General features: G+C 53.2%; 1 protein-coding gene across 13 annotated transcripts in view; it reads left to right on the top strand.

Annotated features, from left to right (window-relative positions):
• Positions 1–21,917, top strand: part of EPB41L1 (erythrocyte membrane protein band 4.1 like 1) — a 68,774-nt gene that overhangs the window by 23,220 nt on the left and 23,637 nt on the right. For all 13 annotated transcript variants that reach the window (XM_048962636.1, XM_048962630.1, XM_048962637.1 and 10 more), the window contains 10 exons: positions 12,858–13,059; positions 13,819–13,983; positions 16,770–16,874; positions 16,957–16,999; positions 18,020–18,095; positions 18,426–18,644; positions 18,741–18,828; positions 19,918–20,070; positions 20,911–21,008; positions 21,550–21,725. In XM_048962636.1, the coding sequence (XP_048818593.1) occupies positions 12,883–13,059; positions 13,819–13,983; positions 16,770–16,874; positions 16,957–16,999; positions 18,020–18,095; positions 18,426–18,644; positions 18,741–18,828; positions 19,918–20,070; positions 20,911–21,008; positions 21,550–21,725 (1,300 nt within the window). In that variant the 5' untranslated portion in view covers positions 12,858–12,882. The remainder of the gene's footprint in view (positions 1–12,857; positions 13,060–13,818; positions 13,984–16,769; positions 16,875–16,956; positions 17,000–18,019; positions 18,096–18,425; positions 18,645–18,740; positions 18,829–19,917; positions 20,071–20,910; positions 21,009–21,549; positions 21,726–21,917) is intronic.

The raw sequence follows: 21,917 nt of genomic DNA, 5'->3' as shown, positions 1-21,917 counted from the left end.
TAGGGCCTCCACATCAATACTTGGAAGGACCAGACATTGTGAGAAGGAGAGAGGAGCTCTCCCCTGGTGCCAGGGGACAGGGACTGCATGGTAGGAGGTTTGGGTGTAATGTGCAGAGGATGAAGCCCTGAAGCAGGCTGATGTGCAAGGAAAAGTGTTTTCACTGCAGGAGACTATTAAAGGCTTGTCAGACCAGTATAGATGGACCAGCTCTATGCATTGAGCTGAATGGGATTAAATGGCCACTTGAAGCATCTCTTTGCTGCAGTGTTTGCAGTGCTGATGAAAGGGTGTGGTGAGCTCCCTGGAGCTTGCAGAGGAGGCAGCACAGGGCCTGGGCAGTGCTGAGGGGAGCGCGTGCAGGTGGCTGCAGAGATCAGAGCTTCTACGTCAGCGACATCTGGAGCCTCACGTCTGTGAGTCAGCGGTTTGGGTGCTGATGAGTCACAGTGGTGCTGCAAGACCATGGGCTGCTACAGGGGTGGAATCAATTGTCTGGAAGAAGGGCATCTTGAGAAGAGGAAGACAAGATGTTTTCCCTCAATTTTTCAGCAAGCCTGGTTGTGAGGTATGCCAGCACTGAGCAACTCAGCCCTCTCCTGCTCCATGCTGTGGCACCTCAATGAGCTGGAGCTGGTATCTGGCTGCTGGCATCCCAGCCTGAGAGCACAGCTCCCTGCTTGGCTGCGCCTGCCAGCATATGGCCATGGTCACATGCATCCCTAGTGTGGAAAATGCAATCGTGTCCTTCCTTTGTGGGGTGTGTGCTGGGAGACATTGCTAATCCCCTAAACTGGAGTCCTGGAATCTACACAGAGTGCACGTGTTCTGGAATTCAAATTACAAGTCGATCCTGGGATATAGGAGCTGGTGGCTGTAAGCTGCTGCCCCATTCTGAAGTGACTGAAATGGTGAGAGTGGACAGAATGGGTTTGAAAACCAAGTGGAGGTAATCCCATAGTGTGCCGGGGGATGAGAAAGGAGGTGGCACTCCCCTCTTTTCAGGCAGCCCCTGCAAGAAGCAGCCCGTCCTGCTAGGAGTCTCCTCTGCTTGTCTGCAGTGTGCAGGTGATCTTTGAGTACGTGTGGACATCCCTTTAAATGCATTGAGGTATTCTGAATCAGTTCAAAGGTGGGTAACAAGTATCATTTTCATGCTTAAAGAAAATTGCTCAGGACTTCTCTGCATCCTTTCTGGGCTCAGATAACCTCAGTTTGAGATTTGAATCTTCAGAACCACCACAGGCCCATTCCTGTCAGAAAGCTCAGCCCTGCCCTTGGTGCTATAGGTCAGAGCCTCGAGTACCACATCTTCAATGCATGTGTGTCCAAGTTCATGATAGCCAGCTTGCGATTTATTTATGGACACCCGAGAGATCTTTGTAGACAAGGTGCAGATGTCCTGCAGCAAGCTGGAGCCTTGTGGCAGTACTTGTTTGCTACTGTTTTGCAAGTTGTTGAGGGATTTTCCATTTGTCTCCAGTTTAAGATTCTGTGTCTGGGCCCTCTCAAAAGCCAAAGAAGAGATTCTCTGTAGCTTTGTGGCAGATGGCTGGTGAGACAAATGCTGCTTACAAATACATACAAAAAATTCTTACAAAAAGAAGTGAGACTAGTACAGGATGTTGTTAGCACAGAAGGCTTGGAGTGACATGAGAAAAGTTGTTCAACTCCATAAGCCTCTTGTCGTCCATCTCCAGAAGTTGACTTTTGTCCCTTCCCAGCTCACATTGCCGGGCTCCTGGTTACTATTTCTGGCTGCTGCTCAGTCCTGTGACCTGTTCGCATTGCTTTGACACCTTGTTGGTCCTACTTTCACATATCCATTAAATGGTGTTGAGCATGGAAATTTCCAAGTCACAGTTTTTCCCACAGCCGCTGTAATTCATCCCTGCCTCATGTATATTTTGGGACTCCAGAATACAAGTGAGCACTGCAGTGCCGGTCGCTGTGGGCGTGCTGGGGGCCAGCATTATGGTGGCTTTGGGAATCAGACCTGAATTCCTGGTGGTCACTGTGTTTGTGTGGCTATGGCACTGCATTAATGTGGCTTTATTTTCTGTCTTGAATATAAAGCAGAGATGAAAAGCAGAACAGGCAGAGCTAATTGTTCCTGAAAGACAATTGAGGGTGGATGAAGGGTATAAAGTGGGAGGGAATTAAGGTAAATCTGTTCCTGAAAACCAGCTATCCCATCTAAGAACACTTCTTGCCTTGTACAGGGCTGGGCTCACCTCTAAAAGCAGAACCCTTGTCCCCTGGGGAAGTGACGGGGAACAGGTGGGAGTGCTGAGTGGGTCCTGTTTCCAGTCTAGAGAGCTGCTACCCTGCTCCTACTCCCTGTGCTTGGACCGTGCACCAAAGCTCACCCAGTGCTCTGAGCTGTCCCTTCTGGGGCTAGGAAAGCCGGTCTGGTAGCCCTTGTGTTGTCACCTCTGAGGCATTCTGTGCTAAGCCTAACAAAGCCTGGGTCTCAGCTATTGGCTCCACAGTTCTCCCCCCAGCAGGCACCTTGAATCCAGCCAGCAGATCTCCTGGGGAGCTTTTTGTCAGGTCTGATCTTTGGGGCCTGCTGGATCTTTGGGGATCCCAGGCACTGGGACACCATCTAAGACAGTGAAGGGGTGAGCCTGGCGCAAGGCACTAGGAGATTCCCCAGGCCAATGGGAACTGCTTGGTGTGTTGGGGAGCAGAGGCTGCAGGGCTGGAGGCTGCCCTGAGAAGATAGGAGGGGGATGATCATCCTTGCAACCTTGGGGCTGGCATAAGTTCCTGTCATCTTGCAGCTGCCACAACACACAAGCTCAACACAGGGCAGATTGTGCACTGCCATCAGGCCAGCCAGAAATGCTGTCACTGCTCAGGATTCAGTTTTGGGCTGCTTGGTGACCTGGTTGTGCACAGATCCATCACTAATGATGACCCCAGCGCTGGGGCCCTTGGGCTGCACTGTCCTGTGTACCTGGGGACAGTGAGCATGTCTAGCGTTTGGTGGGTGGCAGGAGGCAGGCGGCAGGCTAGAGCCCAGAGCCTGCTGCATGGCACCATGATGTTGAGCACGAAGGGTGGTGTGGGTTGGGGCACCCCAGGGCAGTGGCACAGAGGAGCAGGATTGAGGCTCCTCCGCACCAGCTGTTTTCCAGAGTAGCCCTGGATTTGCCTATGTGCTCTCAGGCCCTGCAGTGTTCCCTTATGTCCCCTGTGCAGGTCAGAGCAGGTAAGCTGCAGGAATTCTGTATGCTGCTCTCTTGCAGTCCCAAGCTGCCTTTCCTTTTCTCTCTCTACACTCCTTTCAGCCATCTGTTCTTTAACACATTTGTCTTTCATCTTTGATAATTGCCTGCAAAGCCTGAACATCTCCAAGACCTCAGAGCCATCCTTGCTTTGGAAGGAGGCCAAATCTCCTGCTAAAAGGTCATTTCTTCTATGCCTGGGCACATTCAGAGATTGTGAGGCCCCTTTGCTGCAGCAGCCTGGGAAGCTTGGGATATTTCCGTGTTCTGCTTAAGCCAACATTCCTCCTTTTTTGCACATCTACTCATTTGGGCAGTGAGTCTTCACCAGTGGCCAGGCTGCTGCTGCTACTCCTGCCCTTTTTCTCAGGCCCTTCAGGATCACTGCTGGCTGTGCTCTGGCCTTCCTGGGAGCCTGCTTGGGACTCATCAAGTGCTAATAGGTGGGGAGAACATGTTTTGCATGCTCATCTCTTGTCATTTAGACTCATTTGGCTCTGGGATTTCTTAGTCCTAACCCTACTTTGATCTGTTCTCAGCAGTGGGGGCATGGTTCATGTTCTCGTTCAAAAAGGCTGGAGCTGAGTGGGTGCTTACAAGCTTGTGTTGGTGTGACATAGTTGGGCTGTGTGCCTGCTCTGCCAGCATGCAGCACTGCTTGGCCCTGCTGCTGATGTCTTTCAGCATTCAGAAAGACTAGGACTCACAAGAAGAGGTGATATGGCCTAAAGACACCCAAGCTGTTGTAAAAGCTGCACCTGCCATCTCTGTGGCTGCCCTAGCAATGGCCTTGCACTTCCCACATAGCCCACATGCACTGGGCCTTGCATCCCAGCCCTGTTCCCATTCAGTGCAGTGTCTTCATTCTGTCTGTATTCAGTTGCTTTATCAGTGTCTTGCTTCTGTCCTACATTCCCTCTGCCTCCCCAACTTGGGATTGCATGCAGGTATCTGGATGTTTGCAGTTGAAAGATGTAAAGCCTCGGTCCATGTATTTGCTGGCTCAGATGTTTGTGCAGTAGGAGGGATGCTGCTGCTCCCACCTCCTGTTGGGACTATATCTTGTTGCTTGGTGTTGAACCCAGAGAGGACAAGCTTTCAGAGCACTGAGCTGCCTTCTCCTCATGGGTCTGGCCGTGAGCACCCTCGGTATCCCATAGTCACCTCCAGGAGCCATGGAATTAAGAGCATTTTCCTGAGAGTGGAAAATGGAGGCTGGCAGGACCTTTACTGTCTGCAGAGAAAAGGGCTGCAGTCATCCTTGCCTTCCCTGGGCATTCCTTACCAATGAAGGCATTTTGGGGGATCTGGGTGTCTCTCCTGAAAGATTTGGCATGTCTTAGTGCCAGTCCTGCATGTCCAGCCTGACACGTGCGCATGCCAGGCTCTACAGGTCCCTTTCTGCCTGGCATCCCTGGGGCTCAGATGCCTTCCTGCCCCTGCTGGAGGGCATTGCTTCTTGCTAGGGACTGAGGTAATTTTGCTGTTTGTCCCAAGCTGCCCTGGAGAGCTGGCACCATTTCACACCATTAAGAGTGGATCAGATGATGGAGGCGTTACACGGTACTGCTTGGCCTGCACCAAGCCACTCGGTGTTCAAGGAGTGGGTCTGGGGCAGTGGCCTGCTACAGCTCTCTGCTGTGGACGGCACTGCCAATGGCCAGGAGGTTTAGCTGTTGTGTTGGGTGGTGTGTGTGGCATAATAAATTAGATCCTTCTCATCATGTGTCAAGTCCTATCTGAGCCATGGTTATGGTCTCATGGTCCTTGTCTGCACCATCTCCCCTTTTTCTCCTCCTCTTCCTGTCTGTCTTTTGTTTCCTCTCAGCTCTGACCTGACTTGTCCCCCTGCTTTCTTCCCTGTTCCTTCTTGCCTGCAGCCCCACCATGCACCTGGTCCCACAGCTGGTGCTGGGGATCTATGGCCATAATAGGCACTGGTGGAGGATTCTGGCTCTGTGCCTTGAGGAACCTGAATCATCTGTGCCCTCCACATTTCCCCTTTGTTTGGGAGCTGTGAAGTGGCTGCTATCCCATGAGAGTGGGCAGGATTATCTATTGGGATGCTTCTCCCAAGCATCCAGGCGGTTTTGCCACCGAATGCTTGGAGATAAGTGGTACCAGATCAGGCTGGGTTGGAACAGTGTCCTGCCAGCTGAGCTGCTTAGCTGTGGTGGGAGACTCCATCCTGCTGGGTTGACAGGGGTCACATCCTCAAGTGCATATGCTGCTGGGGAAAAACCAGGTCAGCTTTCGGAGCCTGCCCGGGTAGTGCAGTGGGGCACTCACAGGGCTGTGGGGCTGATGTGTGCTCACATTTCCAAAGTGACCAGGGAAGATGCTCACTTATCTGTGCCTGTAATTACGGACTTGCTATTCAGAGAAGTTTGGGACGAGGCCTTGGTCCGTGCTCTGTCCTGACATCTCTTGCTGGCTGAGAAGCTCTGAGTGGTTCCTGCTTCCTTCAGTATGATCCTGGCTGTAACCATGTTCTTGCCACCTGTGTGGCATTGAAGTCCCAACGTCTTTTTCAGAATCCTCTGTGCACATCGCATCTGGCATCCATCCTGCAGCAGGCCCTGTAGTTCTGTTTGAGACCCTCATGTGTGTACGTGGCACCTACCGTGCTCTTTAACTGCAGACTTCAGCATTTGATTTGGGCTAGGTCCACCTGCCCTTCTGGCCAGGTCTCCTGGGCAGTGTTACTTGCTTTGGGCGGTAAGTCCCTGTTGTCTGTGATGTCCTGTGCTGATGGCCGGGTGGAGGAGCCCCTGCACAGTGTACCTCTGATCAACACAGGGCAACTGCTGGGATGTGAAGCCATGCTGTGCTGGTATGCCTGGTGTCTGTGTCCAGCCAACCTGCCAGCTTGGCCTGTGCAGACCTGGGCAGGGAGATTTTGGAACCCATTGCAGGGCTGTGCTGTGGTCCTGGTTGGAGAGTGCAGAGGTGATTTCCTTCACCAGGAACATTTGTGGCAAAAATTGAGCTCCTTTTTCACTGGTCTTTTCAGGAGAGATAAAAGATGTTTGCGCTGTGTGCTCCACACAATACAGATATCCACGTGTGTGTTGTGGCATTATGGTTATTTTGGCACAAATAGAATGGTGCTGATTCAGGGCAGAGATATGTTGCATAGTGTTACCTTCGGCCCATCAAAACCATTTGGCATATTCTTCCCTTCAGATGGCTTCACTATCACCTGTACGAGTGATTGCTTGATCTATCAGCATCAGCCTGGCTTACCCTTGGGGCTGCAGCCTGGTCCCTGCTCTACTGTTTCCCCTGGGGACAGGTGCTTGCAAGGGAGGAATGTGTGGTCCTGACAGTAGAGAGTTGTGAGTATCACAAAGTCAGCAGTGGGCAGTTTTTGGAGCTCATGCTGATGGGCAGCTGGGCAGTCAGGGCTGAGAGGGGGTTTCTTCCTCTGCCTTTGGTGGGTATGCTCCCTAAGAGCAAGAGCATGCACAACTGCTGCGTCATTTGGGGGAAGCTGGGTCCATGGGCTGTGATTTTGCAGTTGTGTGTCTCCCTGCTCCTCCTGACAAACATCTCTGCTTGTTGCAGCAGTCTATGCTGCATGAGAGCACCCAGTGGCCCGGCATTGAAAGCTGCCCATCTCTGAACTCAGCAAGCTGGCTGCCTCTGTAAGCCCCAGTCAGCTCCAGGTGGGCTGCAGGTTGACCCTGGATCTAGTCATTCTCTGCAGAACTTAGTGCTTCAGGCAATGTGGGGTTGAGTGCAGCTCCCGCTCTGCCTGCCTGCCATGGGCTGCTCAGGCTGAGGTGCTGGGCAATACCCAGAATGTTCCACAGCAGCTCTACCAGTGCCCTAGGGTTTCCCACCACTCACTGAAGATAGGATCCATCCCTCTGCTGTGACAATGTTAGCTGTGGATACTCTTGGGCACTTTGTGCTTTCAAGAACCATGAGGTACAGTACACCTCTGTGGTGCAGCTGTCAGTATTTACTCCATGCTGAAGTTCCTCCCTGATGCGCAGAGTGGCACAAGGAGCCACATGTGTCATGAGTGGAGCTGTGCTGCATGTCACGCTCTGCTCTTTGCTGTGGACAGGGTTGAGGAAGAGCTTCTGTTCAGCTCTTGCTGTCAGTACATCTCCAAGCTGACTGCTGAACTAGAGCAAGTGGGGTGCTCGGATTTCAGAGGAAGTGTGTTTTCTGCCCTATGAACTGTTCAGGAGACCTGTGTGATGCAGAGAATTGCTGTACTGACTCAGGATGAAACAGTGTAGTGGATCTAGCTCCTTGCTGAAAACCCCACATTGCAGCTGAGTGACAAAGCGCCTTCCCTGCTGGTGTGTGTTTGAGAAGGATGCCGGAAGAATTGCAGCTTGTTCTCTGGTACCTGGACCAGGATGAGTCAGATGTTTGCAGGTCAGAGAGGCTGAGTGCTGAACAGGAGGCAGATAGAGCTGGCACAGTCTTCCACGCAGGGTCTGTGCCACAGTGAGAGGCTGTGTTTCAGGCACAGAGCTCCCAGTGAGGTGGGAGTCTGAGCACTGTGGGGGGAGCTGAGGGATGCCAGCGGGCAGGCAGGAAGGCAGCCCAGTTCCCAGCTCTGCTGCGGCTGCAGTACACATCAATCAATGTGCGGGGGTGTTGGAGTCGAGGAAGCGGCTGCTCTGCAGAAAGCACTGCCCTGTGTGTGGCATCAGCCCAGTGGAGAAGCTGTGCTGGCAGCATGAGGACAAGGAGCTCGCACCAAGGTAGGAACCACTCAGGATGCTCTGTAGCACTGCGGCTTTTTGGGGGGCCAGCTGGTCCGGGCAGCTGCAGCATCTGGGCTCTCACCAGCAGCACCTGCCTAGCAGAGCAGAGCCTGGGTATGTTGCAGGTCCTAGAGCCTGGGCAGGGGGGGAGGGATTGTTTTCCAGCCAGGGAACCATTTGGGACAGTGCAGATCTCTGTTCTTGCCAACCCTGTATGGGGAGCAGTGATATTCACTCTACAGGAGCTGGGAGCACCCTGTGTTTCTGACCTTCTCACCCAAGTGTCAACAAGGCAGCCACTGGGATTTTTTTGGCCTCGCTGCAGGTCCTGCAGCAGCACTGCACATCAGAAGGCTCACTGCTGCAGGTATGGTGCTGTGGGCTGTCCACCACAGTGCAGCAGGCTAGCCATGTTCAAGTGGGGCTGCTTCAGGCTCTGCGAGTCCCCAGCTGCCTGCAGTGCTAGGAAACAAGGCTCCCCCCACCAGTGCTGCTGTGGCCAGCATCTCTAGTTGTTCCTACAGCAGCTGCCTGTCCCACAGCTGCTGTCTGTCCTGCAGCTTGGCAGTAGTTTTTATCTGGCAGCCCCATGGAGCCCTTGGCAGCTGCTGTACACAGTGGTGAGAGAGAACCACAAAATGTGGTTTGGTTGATGTGGAGCTCTGACCAGCCTGGCTGCACCGATGGGGGGTGCATTCAGGTATTCAGCACAGGGGGCTTTGCAGGGATACTTGTGTGTGATGCTTCAGAAACAGAGAAATCTCCAGTCCCTACTGCTGCATAGCAGCATCGTCAGTGGGGAGCAAGGAGAGGAAAGCTGAGCCTAGGATCAAGGGGGATTGCTCAGCCTTAAAGCTGAGTGAATGAGCAACACTGAGTGAATGAGAAGTAGAAGGAGAAAGCAGGCTTGGGTGAAACCCTGCTTGTCTGGAGGCAGCAGGGAAGGGAAGACTTTGGGAGGGGAACACTGCGGAGGCTTGAGCTGTGATGCGCTGTGGAAGTGTGGGGGCAGAGTGTCTGGGAAATCCGTGAATCCACACCCAGCTTGATGGGGATGAAGAGGAAAACACCAACGAAAAGAGAATCAGGGAGATGGTGGGAGAACATAGGCACTGCAGGCCCGCATATGATCCCATGAAGGTTTCTTTGCAGTTGTTGTTCTAATATGCCTGTTTCAGCAGCTTGGCTCAAGAGCTGGAGAGCAAAGGGGTCTGGAGTAACACGTGGGGTGGGCAGAGCCTTTAGCCATCTGGGACAAGTGAAAGGGGATTCATGGAGCAAACGCAGCCAGGCTGTGTGAGAAGGGCAGGGCAAGGTGCTGGAGTGGGAGAGTGAGCAGCAGGCACATATGGGGCAGCAGGTTCCCTCACCGGAGCATGATCTGCAGTCCTGGCAGAGCTTGGTGCCAAGCAGAGCTCAGTGGAAGCTGCTGGCACAGCCACCACTAAGTGCTTTGATCCTCTTTTGAAATGGAAATCACAGGGCAGCTTGTGGTGGGCTAGTATGGCAGCGGGCTCTGCATATGGCACAACTTCATCCCAGGTGCCGTGTAATGAATGAGAGTGATGGGATGGCACGGAGGCTGTTTGCCCTGCAGGTTGGGGTCCTGTCCCGCTCTAGGTATTGTTTAGAAACAAAGTGGGACAGCATTTCCACTGATCTCAATCAGTGTGGCAGCGATTGTGATCTAAACCTCTGCTGTCAGTCTGTGGTGTGTCGATGAAGCTGTCCCTTTGGCAGTTTGCTGAGACTTATGGCCTTTCTCCCACCCATTATTCACCTTATGTGGTCTCTGCAGAAGCACTGAGCTTTCTGCAAAGGGGAGGTGGTAGGAGCTTGGCTTTTGCGTCTGAAAAGTACAGTGAGGTGGCAAGCGCTCTGCACAGCCAGCCTCTTGCTATCTGGAAGCATCTCTGTCTTTCAAACATTGACAATTCCTGCTTAATTCACAGAGATGCTCCAGTAATAAACACTCTCTGGTTTTGAAGCTTCTGAGAACTGCAGCAAAAACCATGGGGAAAATGAACTGATCAGGCTCCCTGGGGAAAGAAGGGAATGGAATTGCTTGCTAACAATATGCTAGAAGCCAGGGCCATGTTTACACACATGGAGGGAGATGGGAAAGCCAGGCAGGAAGGCAAACTGTAATGTGGCTGCAGGACAGAGCTGGGGCAGCTGCCTCATCTCAGGTGCTCCCCCCATCTGTAACTAAGTTCTGAAGGTGACTTGGCATGCTGGACATCCAAGCACTGTGGAAATGATTGGTTCACTGGCACTCCTGCTCTCGTTGGAGGCCTCCTCCCATAGCTGGGCTTCCAGCAGGCATGGGCCGTGTGATGGAGTGCAGACGGTGCAGGGTGGCAGTGTCATGCTGGATTCTGCCATCCTCAGGTACAAGAGGAGCCAGGCCAAGACTCACCCCCAGAGCTCAGCCAGCCCTGGGCATCCCTCACCCTGCTGGTTCCTGGTGCTGTCTATGCGGATGTGGCACCAACTCCCCTGTGGGTCCTCACTGCATCCATTGTGGCTGTGCCCAGGAGTGAGGCAGCGATAGTGTGGCCATCCAGGCCTGTGCTGGCTGTGCCTGGGCCAGACACATCTGCAGGGTTCAGCTGGGAGGTGTTGTGCCTCCAGGGCTCCTCCATAGCTCTTTCCCTCTCTTTCACTGGCAGCGGTTCCCATCCTGTGCAGGACAAGCATGGTGGAGGGGGTTCTGCATGAAGCAGACATCAACCTTAGAGGCTGAGTGGCTTTGTGCCTGCTCCTGCCTTCCCCCAAGATGTGCCCCTTCTGCTGTGCCACGACCCCTGGAGCTCGGCAGCAGCCATGGGGCTCTATTCATTGGGGCTGCTGAAACGTGGCACTGTGCGAGATGGGGAGGTCTCACACCAGGCACTGGTTTGCAGAGCTTATTAGTTACAGACTGTGGTGCAGGCATGCTTACTGTGACACTTTTCCAAGTGGCAACTCTGTCCCAACCTGCCACAGCCATATAAGCTCCACTAGCATCAAGCTGCAGCTGCTGCAAAAAGCCCGCAGCTTCTATGGGCTTTGCAGTTGGGCCCTGACCCTGGGAGCACTGTGGGGCTCTGCTGTCCCTCCTGGGTGCTCACAGTGCTGTGGTGGGAACAGACTCAGGGACGGACCTGATGGGCCCCCTTGGAAAGGGCTCTGTTTGCTTTTCACACACTGTGAGCCCTTGGTCCCTCTTGCAGCAGGGGCAGCAGGTGCTGGTGGTCTGATGATGCCAAGGAGCTGGGTAGAACCTGCGTCCAGCAGAGCTGGAGGGGAATGCATGAGCCTACTCCCACTGGGACCAGTGAAGGGGGTGGAGGGAAGTGGGAAGGAGCAGCCAGGCCATGGCAGAAGAAGGAAGTGATGGGTTTGGGGGCCACATCAGACACCTTGCTAGGGACACTGTCCTTGCACTGGTGACTTTGCATGTAGGCTCAGCCACCCTGAACTCCTGCATCCGTGCTCTCAACAGCCTCAGCAACTCCTCATACTTAGAGCCAAAAGTACGGTCCCCAGAGCTAGTCTTCCAAGCAGATGCCCCATGTGCTGACAGGGGCTGGCGCTGCTGCTGGGGCCAAGTGTGGATGGCATAGGGCGGCAGGGCCAGGCTGAGCCCCACAGAGTGGGCACTCACAAGCCAGCCTGGCTCAGCCTCCTCACCCTCAACCAGAAGCTTTGAGCTGGAGATTGGAAAGCGGCGCTAGCTGGAGAGTGGCAGTGCAGCCCCATCTGCCACCCCTGGGCAAACTCCGTGCCAGAGCTGAGACTGTTCCTTGGGGCTCAATGTGTGGGCATGGGGGGAAGAAAATTGAGAAACTTTCAGTGAATAATTCAGGGTGGTTTGGGGCCCGAGTGATTGCTTTCATGTAGAGATCCCGTATTAATTAAAAGAAGTGTTTTGAAGTGATTCATACAGAGAGCATGTAAATTTTAATCTGAAGTTGAAAAGCAGCCCTCTGTTGCATTTCCTCCATGGAAAAAATAAACTGGCAGTGACCTTCAGAGCCCTTCTCCTGCCCTCAGCCAAGCACTCAGAGTTAGCAGGAGCAGAGCTCTCCCTTGCCACAGGACCTGCCTGTCCCAGCTCCCAGCTGGGCCCGGCACAGAGGCAGCTGTCTGTTTCTGACTATCCTGGGTTGTGGCTCTGACCTGGCTCTTGCTCTCTCATACATGCTGCAGAGCGTGTGACTAGGTGGGACTCACAGGGCTGTCAGTGGCGGGATGCAGTGTCACCAAGCAACTTTGCCATCCCCTGGGCAGCAGTGTCCATGGCGTGGAGCGGGTTTGTTCTCTTTGTTTCTTTCCTGCATTCGCTGCAGCTTTTCTGGGAGACGGAGATACTGTGCTACAAAGTGTAATGTGGGAAGGACGAGGACAATATAAAGGTTTAAAAAATCTGTAACTCAGCACCCCAGTGAAGGACAGTAACCACTGAAACTGCTTTCTGCTGTGTTCCTGGCCCCAGCTTTGCACTTGCATGGTGTATGGACCAGGAGCTGGAGGCAGAGGTCCCATCCGCCATGTGGGCTTTGACCATGCTGGCCATGGGAACACAGCGGGCTGGGAAGTCCAGAGGGAAAAACAGCCATCCCAGATGCAGCGTGTGAAGCTGTCCACGTTTGCAATTTCCTGTGTGAATGCAGTGTTTTGACCTGACTCACAGCCTGATTTTTTTCCTCCCAGAAAAAAACCTTTAGTTAATTTCATAATATATCTTACATATATAATATAGATATTGTATCCATGATAAATATATTTTTTCTTCTGAATTTAAGAGGGGACCCTGAACTGGGGGTACAGCATCCTCCGTACCCACATCTCCATGGTGCTTGCGGGGCTGCGCAGTGGGTGTGAGGAGTTCTGTCTTGCTCTTTTGCAGTGTTGGGGCAGAGTGACCAGCAGCCATGACGACAGAGACGGGCCCTGATTCAGAAGTGAAGAGCGTGCAGGAGGAGGCCCCGCAGCAGCAGCTGGAGGCAGCCACACACGGCCCTGCTGCCACAGCTGCTGGCATTGCCAGCCGGGACACCGAGGCCAGTGAGAAGCCTGGAGCACAACCTGACAGCCGGAACACAGAGCCGGTGAGTGAGAGTGAGAGGAGCCCAGGAGGGAAAGGATGGCTCTGGGTGACTGAAGGTAGCTTTAGCTTCCAGCTGTTTCCAGCAGCTCTTGGTGTCAGACCAGAACAGGGCACTTGGCATACCCAGCCCACAAACTGCTGCCTGCAGGGAAGAGGGAGCCCTAGCTGTTATATGCCAGACCCTTTATAAGTGCTGTTTTCTGGTGTGCTGTGACTCTGCAGCCTCTTATCCTTCCCTGAGGGTTGGGCATGCTCCCTGCTGCAGGGCAGGGGCCCTGTAAGCAAGATGCGGGCTTTGCACAGCCACTTTCTCAAGTAGCAATTTGTGTCCTGAGCACTGCAGGCTGGGCATGCACATGAGAAGCCTGTGCAGGTCAGCAGATGAGCTTCGTGCTCGCACTAAGGGCAGAAGGCAGCAGGTGGCCAAGCATCCTAGAAACTGAGCTGCCTCAGCAAGGCTGGGAGCAACAGGTACACCCCAATGGCCACCACCAGGCCGGGAGCCTCAGCTCCACACTGCTGCCAATGCTGCCAGCAGCCGTAGAGCTGCCTCAGCTTCCCGAGCAGGGAGGTCTCAACTGCTGAACCAGCACCAGACTCACAGGCATACTTTTTCCAGAGTCCATCCATGACTATACCAAAACAGTGTGGGATGGGGGAGCTGCTTGTAGCATGGACTATTGCACTGCTAAGGGATGGAAGCAGAGGCTTCCATCCTTGCAGTGGTGCCAGGTTACCATGTGCATCTCTCACTCTCCAGGGCACAGACATGGAGGAGAAAGACTACAGCGAGACAGATGGGCTATCTGACAAAACAACGCCTAGCAAGACCCAGAAGTCACCCCAGAAAATCAACAAGAAAGTCAAAAGTGCTCTCTGTAGAGTGACCCTGCTTGATGCCTCTGAGTATGAGTGTGAAGTGGAGGTGAGTCGTGTGCTTGGGGAAGGTACACTGGAACTGAATAGGAGATGTGTCAGCCCAAGGCTGGTCTCGAGCAAATCCCCAGTGTCATGGTTCTTCCAAGGACAGCTTTGTAGTACTTCTCATACAGACAAAATGATCCACAGGAATAACTGTTCAAGTTGGAATTTCAAAACAAAGAAAAAGGCTGGGGAGACAGACCCTAGAAGGCAGTTTCAGCCCAGAGTGCCCAAATTTGTTAGCTAGTTGCTATCAAAAACAGTGTCTAGGAAACAGAAGTTGGAGAAAAAGCTTTGCCTTCAAATATGTGCCTGAAAATATGTGCATGACACATACATATGCCAGTGTATCTGTTGACACCTCAGGAGTGTAGCGTGTTTGCTGTCCCGCATGCCAAGGCAAAGGATGTGTGTGCGTGTGTTTGTGTGAAGAGGCCAACGTGTGCAGGCACACATGGCTCTGCCAGACAGGTTTGTGTGTGCACACAGACCCACACACAGTTTGGCAGTGCTACAAACTGCACCTCACCCCATCCTCACTGTTTTCATCTTCTCATCCCTCGCTGTTCCTCCCCATGGAGCTAGCAGCGCAGGGACTGTTTGGGAGGTGTGCTGAAGCCTGGCAGTGGTGTGTGTGTGTGTGTAAACAAAAGTGATTCATATGTGCTGTTGATGCGTCGTGTGTGCGGGCAGGGCAGGGGGCCAGGCACCCTGCTCTGGGCACATGTCTGCTCACTATTTGTGCACCATCACACACATGCAGTGTGAGCACATGATTGTCTGGTAGTGGCTGTCACTGCAGGAAGGAACAGACAGACTGGTGCCCACCAGAGGCAGCCTTATGCTGGGATATACTCCAGGGCTGCTTGAGCTGCTATCAGCACAGTGAGGAAACACCCAGCATTAAATCAAGGGTAGAGTTTGGACTGGTTCCTGCAGTAGGGGACTGGGGAGGAGGCTCTGAGCCTGCTCAGAGGAGGGGTGTTTGCTAGGAGAGCACATTTCTGTCCCTCACATGTGCTGCTGTCTCCTGCCTGCAGGATCGAGGGGACAGCACTTCTCTGACATGTAGCATCTTCCTGGTGAGAGGAACATTTCTGAGAAACTTTATGTGAAAAATGCAAATGCTGAGACTGTTCAGAAGCAGAAATCCTCAAGCCTTTGCCAGGGAGACCTTTGCACTTGCTGCTGATGAGCGAGTGAAGATGTCTTGTTCCCAGTATGGTGACAGCGGCTTGTGAGTCTGGCTGCGCACAGCAGACCTGCATCTGTATGCAGGTCCTGGTTCTATGAGGTCTCAACTGTGCAGGATTAATGAATGTAGAGAATGTAGCTTCCTGCTCTCTGTGGCTGCACTGGAAAAGTGAGTGCCCCAAGGCAGTTACTGGGAGCTGGGGGGCTGGCCTTTGTGCTGCAGCACTGGCAATAATGGCCTTGGTGCCTCAGCTCCGGCAGCCCTGACTGTCATTTCAGTGGTAAGGTCTGCCACAGCAAGCCTTAGTGACTGTGGCAAGATGGATCCTCATGAAAATGTAAGCTCCCTCGAATAGGAACTGGAGCAGAGCACTTGCCATGACTGCAGTAGGCTCATGGGACAAAGGAGAGAGTTTGGTCAGCCCTGAAACAGCATGAGGTGGTGTCATCCTTCTCCAGGCCCAATTTGTGTTTTCCAAGCAAAACCTGCATGCAAACAGAAAGCTGGGTTGTACAGTGGCTGGCTGCTTCATTATCAGAACAATACTTCTTGCCAAGCTTAGGAAAAGCAGAGCTTTACAGTCCCAGCTCCCGCTGAGCTTTGTTTTTAGTCTGTTTTTGTTCCCAGTGCTTGATGTTGGCAGTGTGCTGGGGCATGTGGGACTTTATTCATGGTAAGGTTGATTTCTCTGTTGCAGTGCAAAGCATAGGGTTGACTCAGCAAGCAGGGAGCTTCTGCTCTCTGGAGAAGTCATTTGGGGCATAGGGGAGAGGAGAAGAAATTGTTTAGCGCAGAAAGATATGTGCTGAATTTCTTCTTTCATTTTGCTAGGCTCCATAGAAATAGTTCTGCCATGCCTGCACACAGGGATTGTTAATATTTAATTCTGTAAAAATCAAAAAGAGAGGTCAAACCATTTGATGTGGTAGCTCTTGAGTTGCTATGTTCTGAAATCCTGCCTTGGAAGTCTGAGTCAGCAGGAAAGGGAGGATAACAAAAAGGGTGTGGTTACTGCTGAGTGAAATGAAAAAGATTTGGAGGTCAGGAGGAATTCGAGTCTGGGAGTCTGTCAGCAGTGGGATGCTGGAGCAGTGCTAGTTTCTGTGTGAGTGGTGCTCTTGGCTCCAGTGTCAGATTGCTTGGTGGAGGTACTTGAAGGAATGGGTGCCTCAGAGACAGGAGGTCTGGGTCTCCTGGGCCAAGAAGGCTGTGAGTGTGGGATAAACACATGGGCATCTCCATAAGCGATCCTTATTGCTTCACTGACACTGGTATGAAGCAAAAATATGCAGGGAAGTTCAAAGGGCTGGGTAACAAGGGCCCTTCTATCACAGCATGTGGCTCAGACTTTTCATGCCTTTCTTTCGTCCTGCTGTGCCTTGGGACCTGGCCACTACTTGCAGCTGGGGAGGGTGTTGGGAAGGAGCTTGTCCTTCAGGCAGCATCATCTCCCAAGAGGTTTGGGGTGTGTTTGTGCCAGCCCTGTGGTATGGGTCAGAGGTGCCCGGGCTGGCTGAATCGCCCTGGCTTGGCACCACCCTCCCCTGGTGCCTTTGTCTTCTGGCTCCCTGTGAGCATCTCCATATCTCCTGCAGAAGCATGCCCGAGGCCAGGTTCTCTTTGACATGGTATGTGAGCACCTCAACCTCCTGGAGAAGGACTACTTTGGCCTTACCTTCTGCGACTCCGACAGCCAGAAGGTGAGCCTGGGGGACCCCTCTGTAGCCACCCCACTGCTGAGCAGGGCAGCCTGCCATCTGACATGCTGTCTCCTCCTTTCAGAACTGGCTGGACCCCTCCAAGGAGATCAAGAAGCAGATCCGCAGTAAGTAATTGGTGAGGGCAACTTCCCTACAAGTGCTGGGGCCCACAGGTCTCCCAGGTAGCTTGGCCCCAGGTAGTGTTCATGGTTGAGCCCTTGCTGCTGCTTGTAACTTTCTGCCCTCAATGGGTTCCAGGCAGGTCATGGGACAAGGCCAGGATGCAGCTGGGCACCTGAAGCTCCAGGATGTCATGCATGGGAAACCTGAGCTGGAAGTGGCTGGAAACTGGGCCCCGTGTGAATTCAGCCACTGCAGTAGGGAAACTCACTTTCTCCCCATTCCCACATCTGTCCTTCACCCTGACCCCAGTGTGATACCCCTGATTGCTCTATCCTTGCTGTGCCCTCTACAGGCACATAGGAGGTTCCTGCAAGGTGTGATGCAGGACTGGGGCCTGGAGGTACTGCTTATTCATCTGCGTGTTAGCCCTATCAGCCTCCCCTTCTGCTCGTGACAGGTGTGAGCATCAAAGTGGCATTGGAGAGCAGGGAGAGAGTGGCTGAGACCTCATCACTCCCTCTGTGCCATTTCCTCCTGCCCTGAGTGGGGAGGATGGGGCTGTGGGAGGCATGGAGTGAGCTTGCTTGGATGGGTACCAGGATACAGGAGAGCCTTTATGATGCTGCCTTGCCAGACCATGCACTTGTGAGGCAGAAGCGCCAGTGCCCATGGTGTCACCCCACTGGGATGTATATGGCTTTTGCTGTGATTTGCATTTTGGCACGAAGCAATCTGAGATGATGACTCCCAAGGTTGTGATGCTTCTCTCTCCTCAACTGTTTGGGTTGTTTGACTAAATCACATTAGTCTTTCTGGCCAGAGCAGCTGGGAGCTACTCTCAGGGGTTCATCTTCCTTGTGGAAGATGACCTTCCTTCTGGATCACCTTCCTTCTGGAGCTCCCTCGTTCCTGCCCTGCACTGGGTTTTTTGGAGTCCTGGGACACTTTATTTAAATGCCTGAATGCTCTGTGCAGTCTGCTGGCAGCTATCACAAGCCCTGCCCTTACTGCTCCCTCGCTAGGTGGGCCCTGGAACTTTGCCTTCACTGTGAAGTTTTACCCTCCTGACCCTGCTCAGCTCACGGAGGACATCACAAGGTGAGGTTTGCTATTGGGGCCCCCCAGGCAGTGTGTCCATGATGGGCAGAGCTGCTGAGGCAGCTTCCAGAGGAGTGGGCAGGAGTGCGTGGAGGGCCAGTGCTCAGGCAGGGCAGCAGCTGGGTGGACAGGGTGGATAGATGTCAGCGTCTCACTGCCTCTGTGCATGGCACCTCTAAATTGTGCAGAGTGGGCCTGGGAAAGTGTCAGTGGGAGGTGGAAGCGCCCACAGGGAGCCAAGCAGTGTGGGTGTCCTTTCCATGCAGTGTCACAGAGTGCTCTAAGAGCACAAACCTCTGTCCCACCCTTACTCTCTGCTTCCTCTTGCAGATACTACTTGTGCCTGCAGCTGCGTGCAGATATCATCACGGGGCGACTGCCCTGCTCCTTCGTCACGCATGCCCTGCTGGGCTCCTATGCTGTGCAGGCCGAACTGGGTGACTACGATGCTGAGGAACATGTAGGCAACTATGTCAGTGAGCTCCGCTTTGCTCCCAACCAGACACGGGAGCTGGAGGAGCGCATCATGGAGCTGCACAAGACCTACCGGTGAGCCCCAGCTGGTGATGAGGGAGGGCACCGAGGAGCTGGCCTGTTTCCCCACTGGGCATCTGGTCATGTGTCCCCTTCTCTGTCACTCTGCAGGGGCATGACCCCTGGGGAAGCAGAGATCCACTTCCTTGAGAATGCCAAGAAGCTCTCCATGTATGGGGTGGACCTGCACCATGCCAAGGTACTGCGCTGAGGAGCTGTGGGAGTGGTGGCCAGCACTGGGTCTCATCCTGCCATTGTGCCAGCATACCACTGGCAACTAGGGGCTTGCTGTAGGTGCAGCTCTGTTTCCTACAGTTGGTTCAGTGATGTGTGGCCGATGTGTGCCCGAGTTCCTTTGGGGGTGCCCCTTGGGCAGAAGAGCAGAACAGAACTGAAACTACTAGTTCAACATGGGTACATGCAAAGTCATGTATATGGGGTGAGAAAAAGCCTGGGTACCAGGACATGCTGGGGACATCCAGCTGGAAAGCAGCTTAGCAGATAACACCCAGGGACTCCTGGCAGGCAGCAGCTTGAATATGAGTCAACAGTGTGCCCTTGTGGCAATGCTTTGCCAATGCTATCCTGGGCTGCATTGGGCAGAGTATTGCCAGCATGCTGAGGGTGGTGATCCTTCCCCCCTACTCTGCACTGGTGAGGCCACGCCTGGACTGCTGTGCTCAGTTCCGGACTCCTCAGTATTCTAAGGGCATGGAACTATTGGATAAAATGCAGCAAAGGACCATGAGGATGATGAAGGGTTTGAAGCACCTCCTGTATAAGGAAAGGATGAGGGAGCTGGGACTTCTCAACCTGGAAGAGGCTCAGGGTGTTCTCAGTGAGGTGTATAAAAACCTGAAGAAAAGATTCAAAGAGAGTGTAGCTAGAGTCTTTTTAGTGGCATGCACTCACAAGACCGGAGGCAATGGCCAGATACTAAAACACAGAAAGTTCCCTCTGAACATCAGGAAGAACTTCTGCTGTATGGCACAGGTTGCTCAGAGAGGTCTCCTCTTTGGAGATTTTGTGGGGTTTCCTCTTTGGAGATTTTCAAAATCTGTCTGGATATAGTCCTGCACAACCTACTGTTGGTGGCCTTGCTTGAGCAAAGGTGTTGGACCAGATCCAAAGGTCCCTTCCAACTTTAACTGTCCTGTGATTCTGTGACCTCTACCAGCTGGTTGCAAGTAGCCAGAGTGCTGAGCAGGAGGAAGCATGGTACTCCTGGATGGACTGACTCTTACTGGACAGCTGAGCAGTTTCTTCCTTTTCTTCTTGTCTCCTCCAGGACTCAGAGGGTATTGACATCATGCTGGGAGTCTGTGCCAATGGCCTCCTCATCTACAGGGACCGACTGAGGATCAACCGTTTTGCCTGGCCCAAGATCCTCAAAATTTCCTACAAGAGGAGTAATTTCTACATCAAAATCCGCCCTGGTGAGGTGGGTGCCGTGGGTACAGCATGACCCAGGATCACAGCAGGGTGCCTGCTGTGCCGGAGTGGGACCATGGTCCTCATCTGGCTTCATTCTTAGCCTCTAAGTCCCAAGGTAATGGCCTCAGCTGGCCGAGAGAGCACAGCTCCTGTGGTGAGGGAGGCTTTGAGCAAGTGTCTTCTCATTTGCACTCTTGCTCTCATTGCCTTTCATGTCTTTGGCCACAGCAGTTCAGAGATCTCAAAGCATATCATAATCCTTTTGCCATAAGCCAGACACTTGTGAGCCTGTTGACACGGGGAGGTGTCCCAGGAATGGGGTTGCAAAATCATTTTTAAAATTTGTCTTCCATACTTAAAACACACGAAAAAAACCCTGAGACATTAGGAGTTTTTTTCTTTTGTTTTGTATCAGTGCTTTCTGACTTTAATTTCATTCTCTTTCCCTTTACGTGTACTGATGGGAGAATTCATTTCTACCCATATTCTTCCCAGCGGACAGTGCATCTGAAATGGAGTGAGAGATTCCCGAAATAAGTGTTTTGGTGTTTTATTCCCAAAATAAAACACCAAAATAAGCTGTGAGGGTTTTCTGTTTCTTGAGGGAATTTCTCTTGCACTGAAAATGTGGGATTGAGGAAGGTGCTTAGGCCGAAATTGTAAGGGCATAATTCCACCAGCCTTTGGGGCTGGGCATGAGCCTTTCCAGCACTGGTTTGAAGAAGACATTTTGTATGGCCATAGCTCCTGCCAGGGGAACCTGAAGGTCTTGGCATGTCAGGCCCCATCCCATCACGTCCCTTTGGGCAGGATCTGCCTGTAACTGCATGTCTCTATCTCTCCCAAGTATGAGCAGTTTGAGAGCACCATTGGCTTCAAGCTGCCTAATCACCGTTCCGCCAAGCGTCTCTGGAAGGTCTGCATAGAGCATCACACCTTCTTCAGGTGAGGAGCCCTTTTCCAGGCCTTGGAGGCAGGCGTGCTCCTGTCTCTGGCCTGTCCCAGCATGCTCACTTGGGGCAGGGGAGTGTGCTGGATGCCTGCACCCTGCCTGAGAAAGAGCTGGCTGTCCTCTCACCTGCAGCAGGGGCTATCCATCCCATGCCTCATGCCCCTTGCATTGAGCCACTCTGCCTTTTGTGTGCAGGGAAGGAAGAGTTCTGCTTCTCTCTCAGCCTCAGACCTGCTGCACCCCAATTATGTTAGGCATGGGTTTGTCTTTCCCACGTACGAGGCCACAGAATCACAGAAGTACAGGCCATATCTGCTCCATTGGCTCCACCACACACTGCTGCCAAGAACCACTTGCTGGTTCAGCCCTGAACTTCCTGTAATGCTGAATTCCTTCTGTCACTTCTTTAGCCCTGCACCGATGCCATCTCAACTCCTTCACTGTGATCTCAGCTCTGCTCTGAACACTGGTGTCTGGGGCCGGTGCCGGGGGCACAGCTGGGACTCACTGACCACCTCATCTCTCTGTCCCCAGGCTGGTATCTCCAGAGCCGCCCCCGAAGGGCTTCTTGGTGATGGGCTCTAAGTTCCGCTACAGCGGGCGGACGCAGGCACAGACACGGCAGGCCAGCGCCCTCATTGACCGCCCAGCGCCCTTCTTCGAGCGTTCCTCCAGCAAACGGTACACCATGTCTCGCAGCCTTGATGGAGGTATGCCCCAAACAGGGCAGGGGGAGTGAGATCGGTCCGCTGGCGGGAACAAGAAGGCCGCTTTGGAGGGGTGGGCAGCTAGGGTTACTTCCAGAGGCTCTCTCTACCCAGATCTCCCTGGCAGAGGGTCTTTCTGCCCCCCAAGTGGTACCTCAGACTGTGTGAGCAGCGGGGACACGGGTATGGCTGGCT

Source organism: Lagopus muta, chromosome 16 (assembly GCF_023343835.1).
Source record: "Lagopus muta isolate bLagMut1 chromosome 16, bLagMut1 primary, whole genome shotgun sequence".
NCBI classification, from domain to species: domain Eukaryota; kingdom Metazoa; phylum Chordata; class Aves; order Galliformes; family Phasianidae; genus Lagopus; species Lagopus muta.
This window is presented reverse-complemented; position numbering and strand designations above follow the sequence as displayed.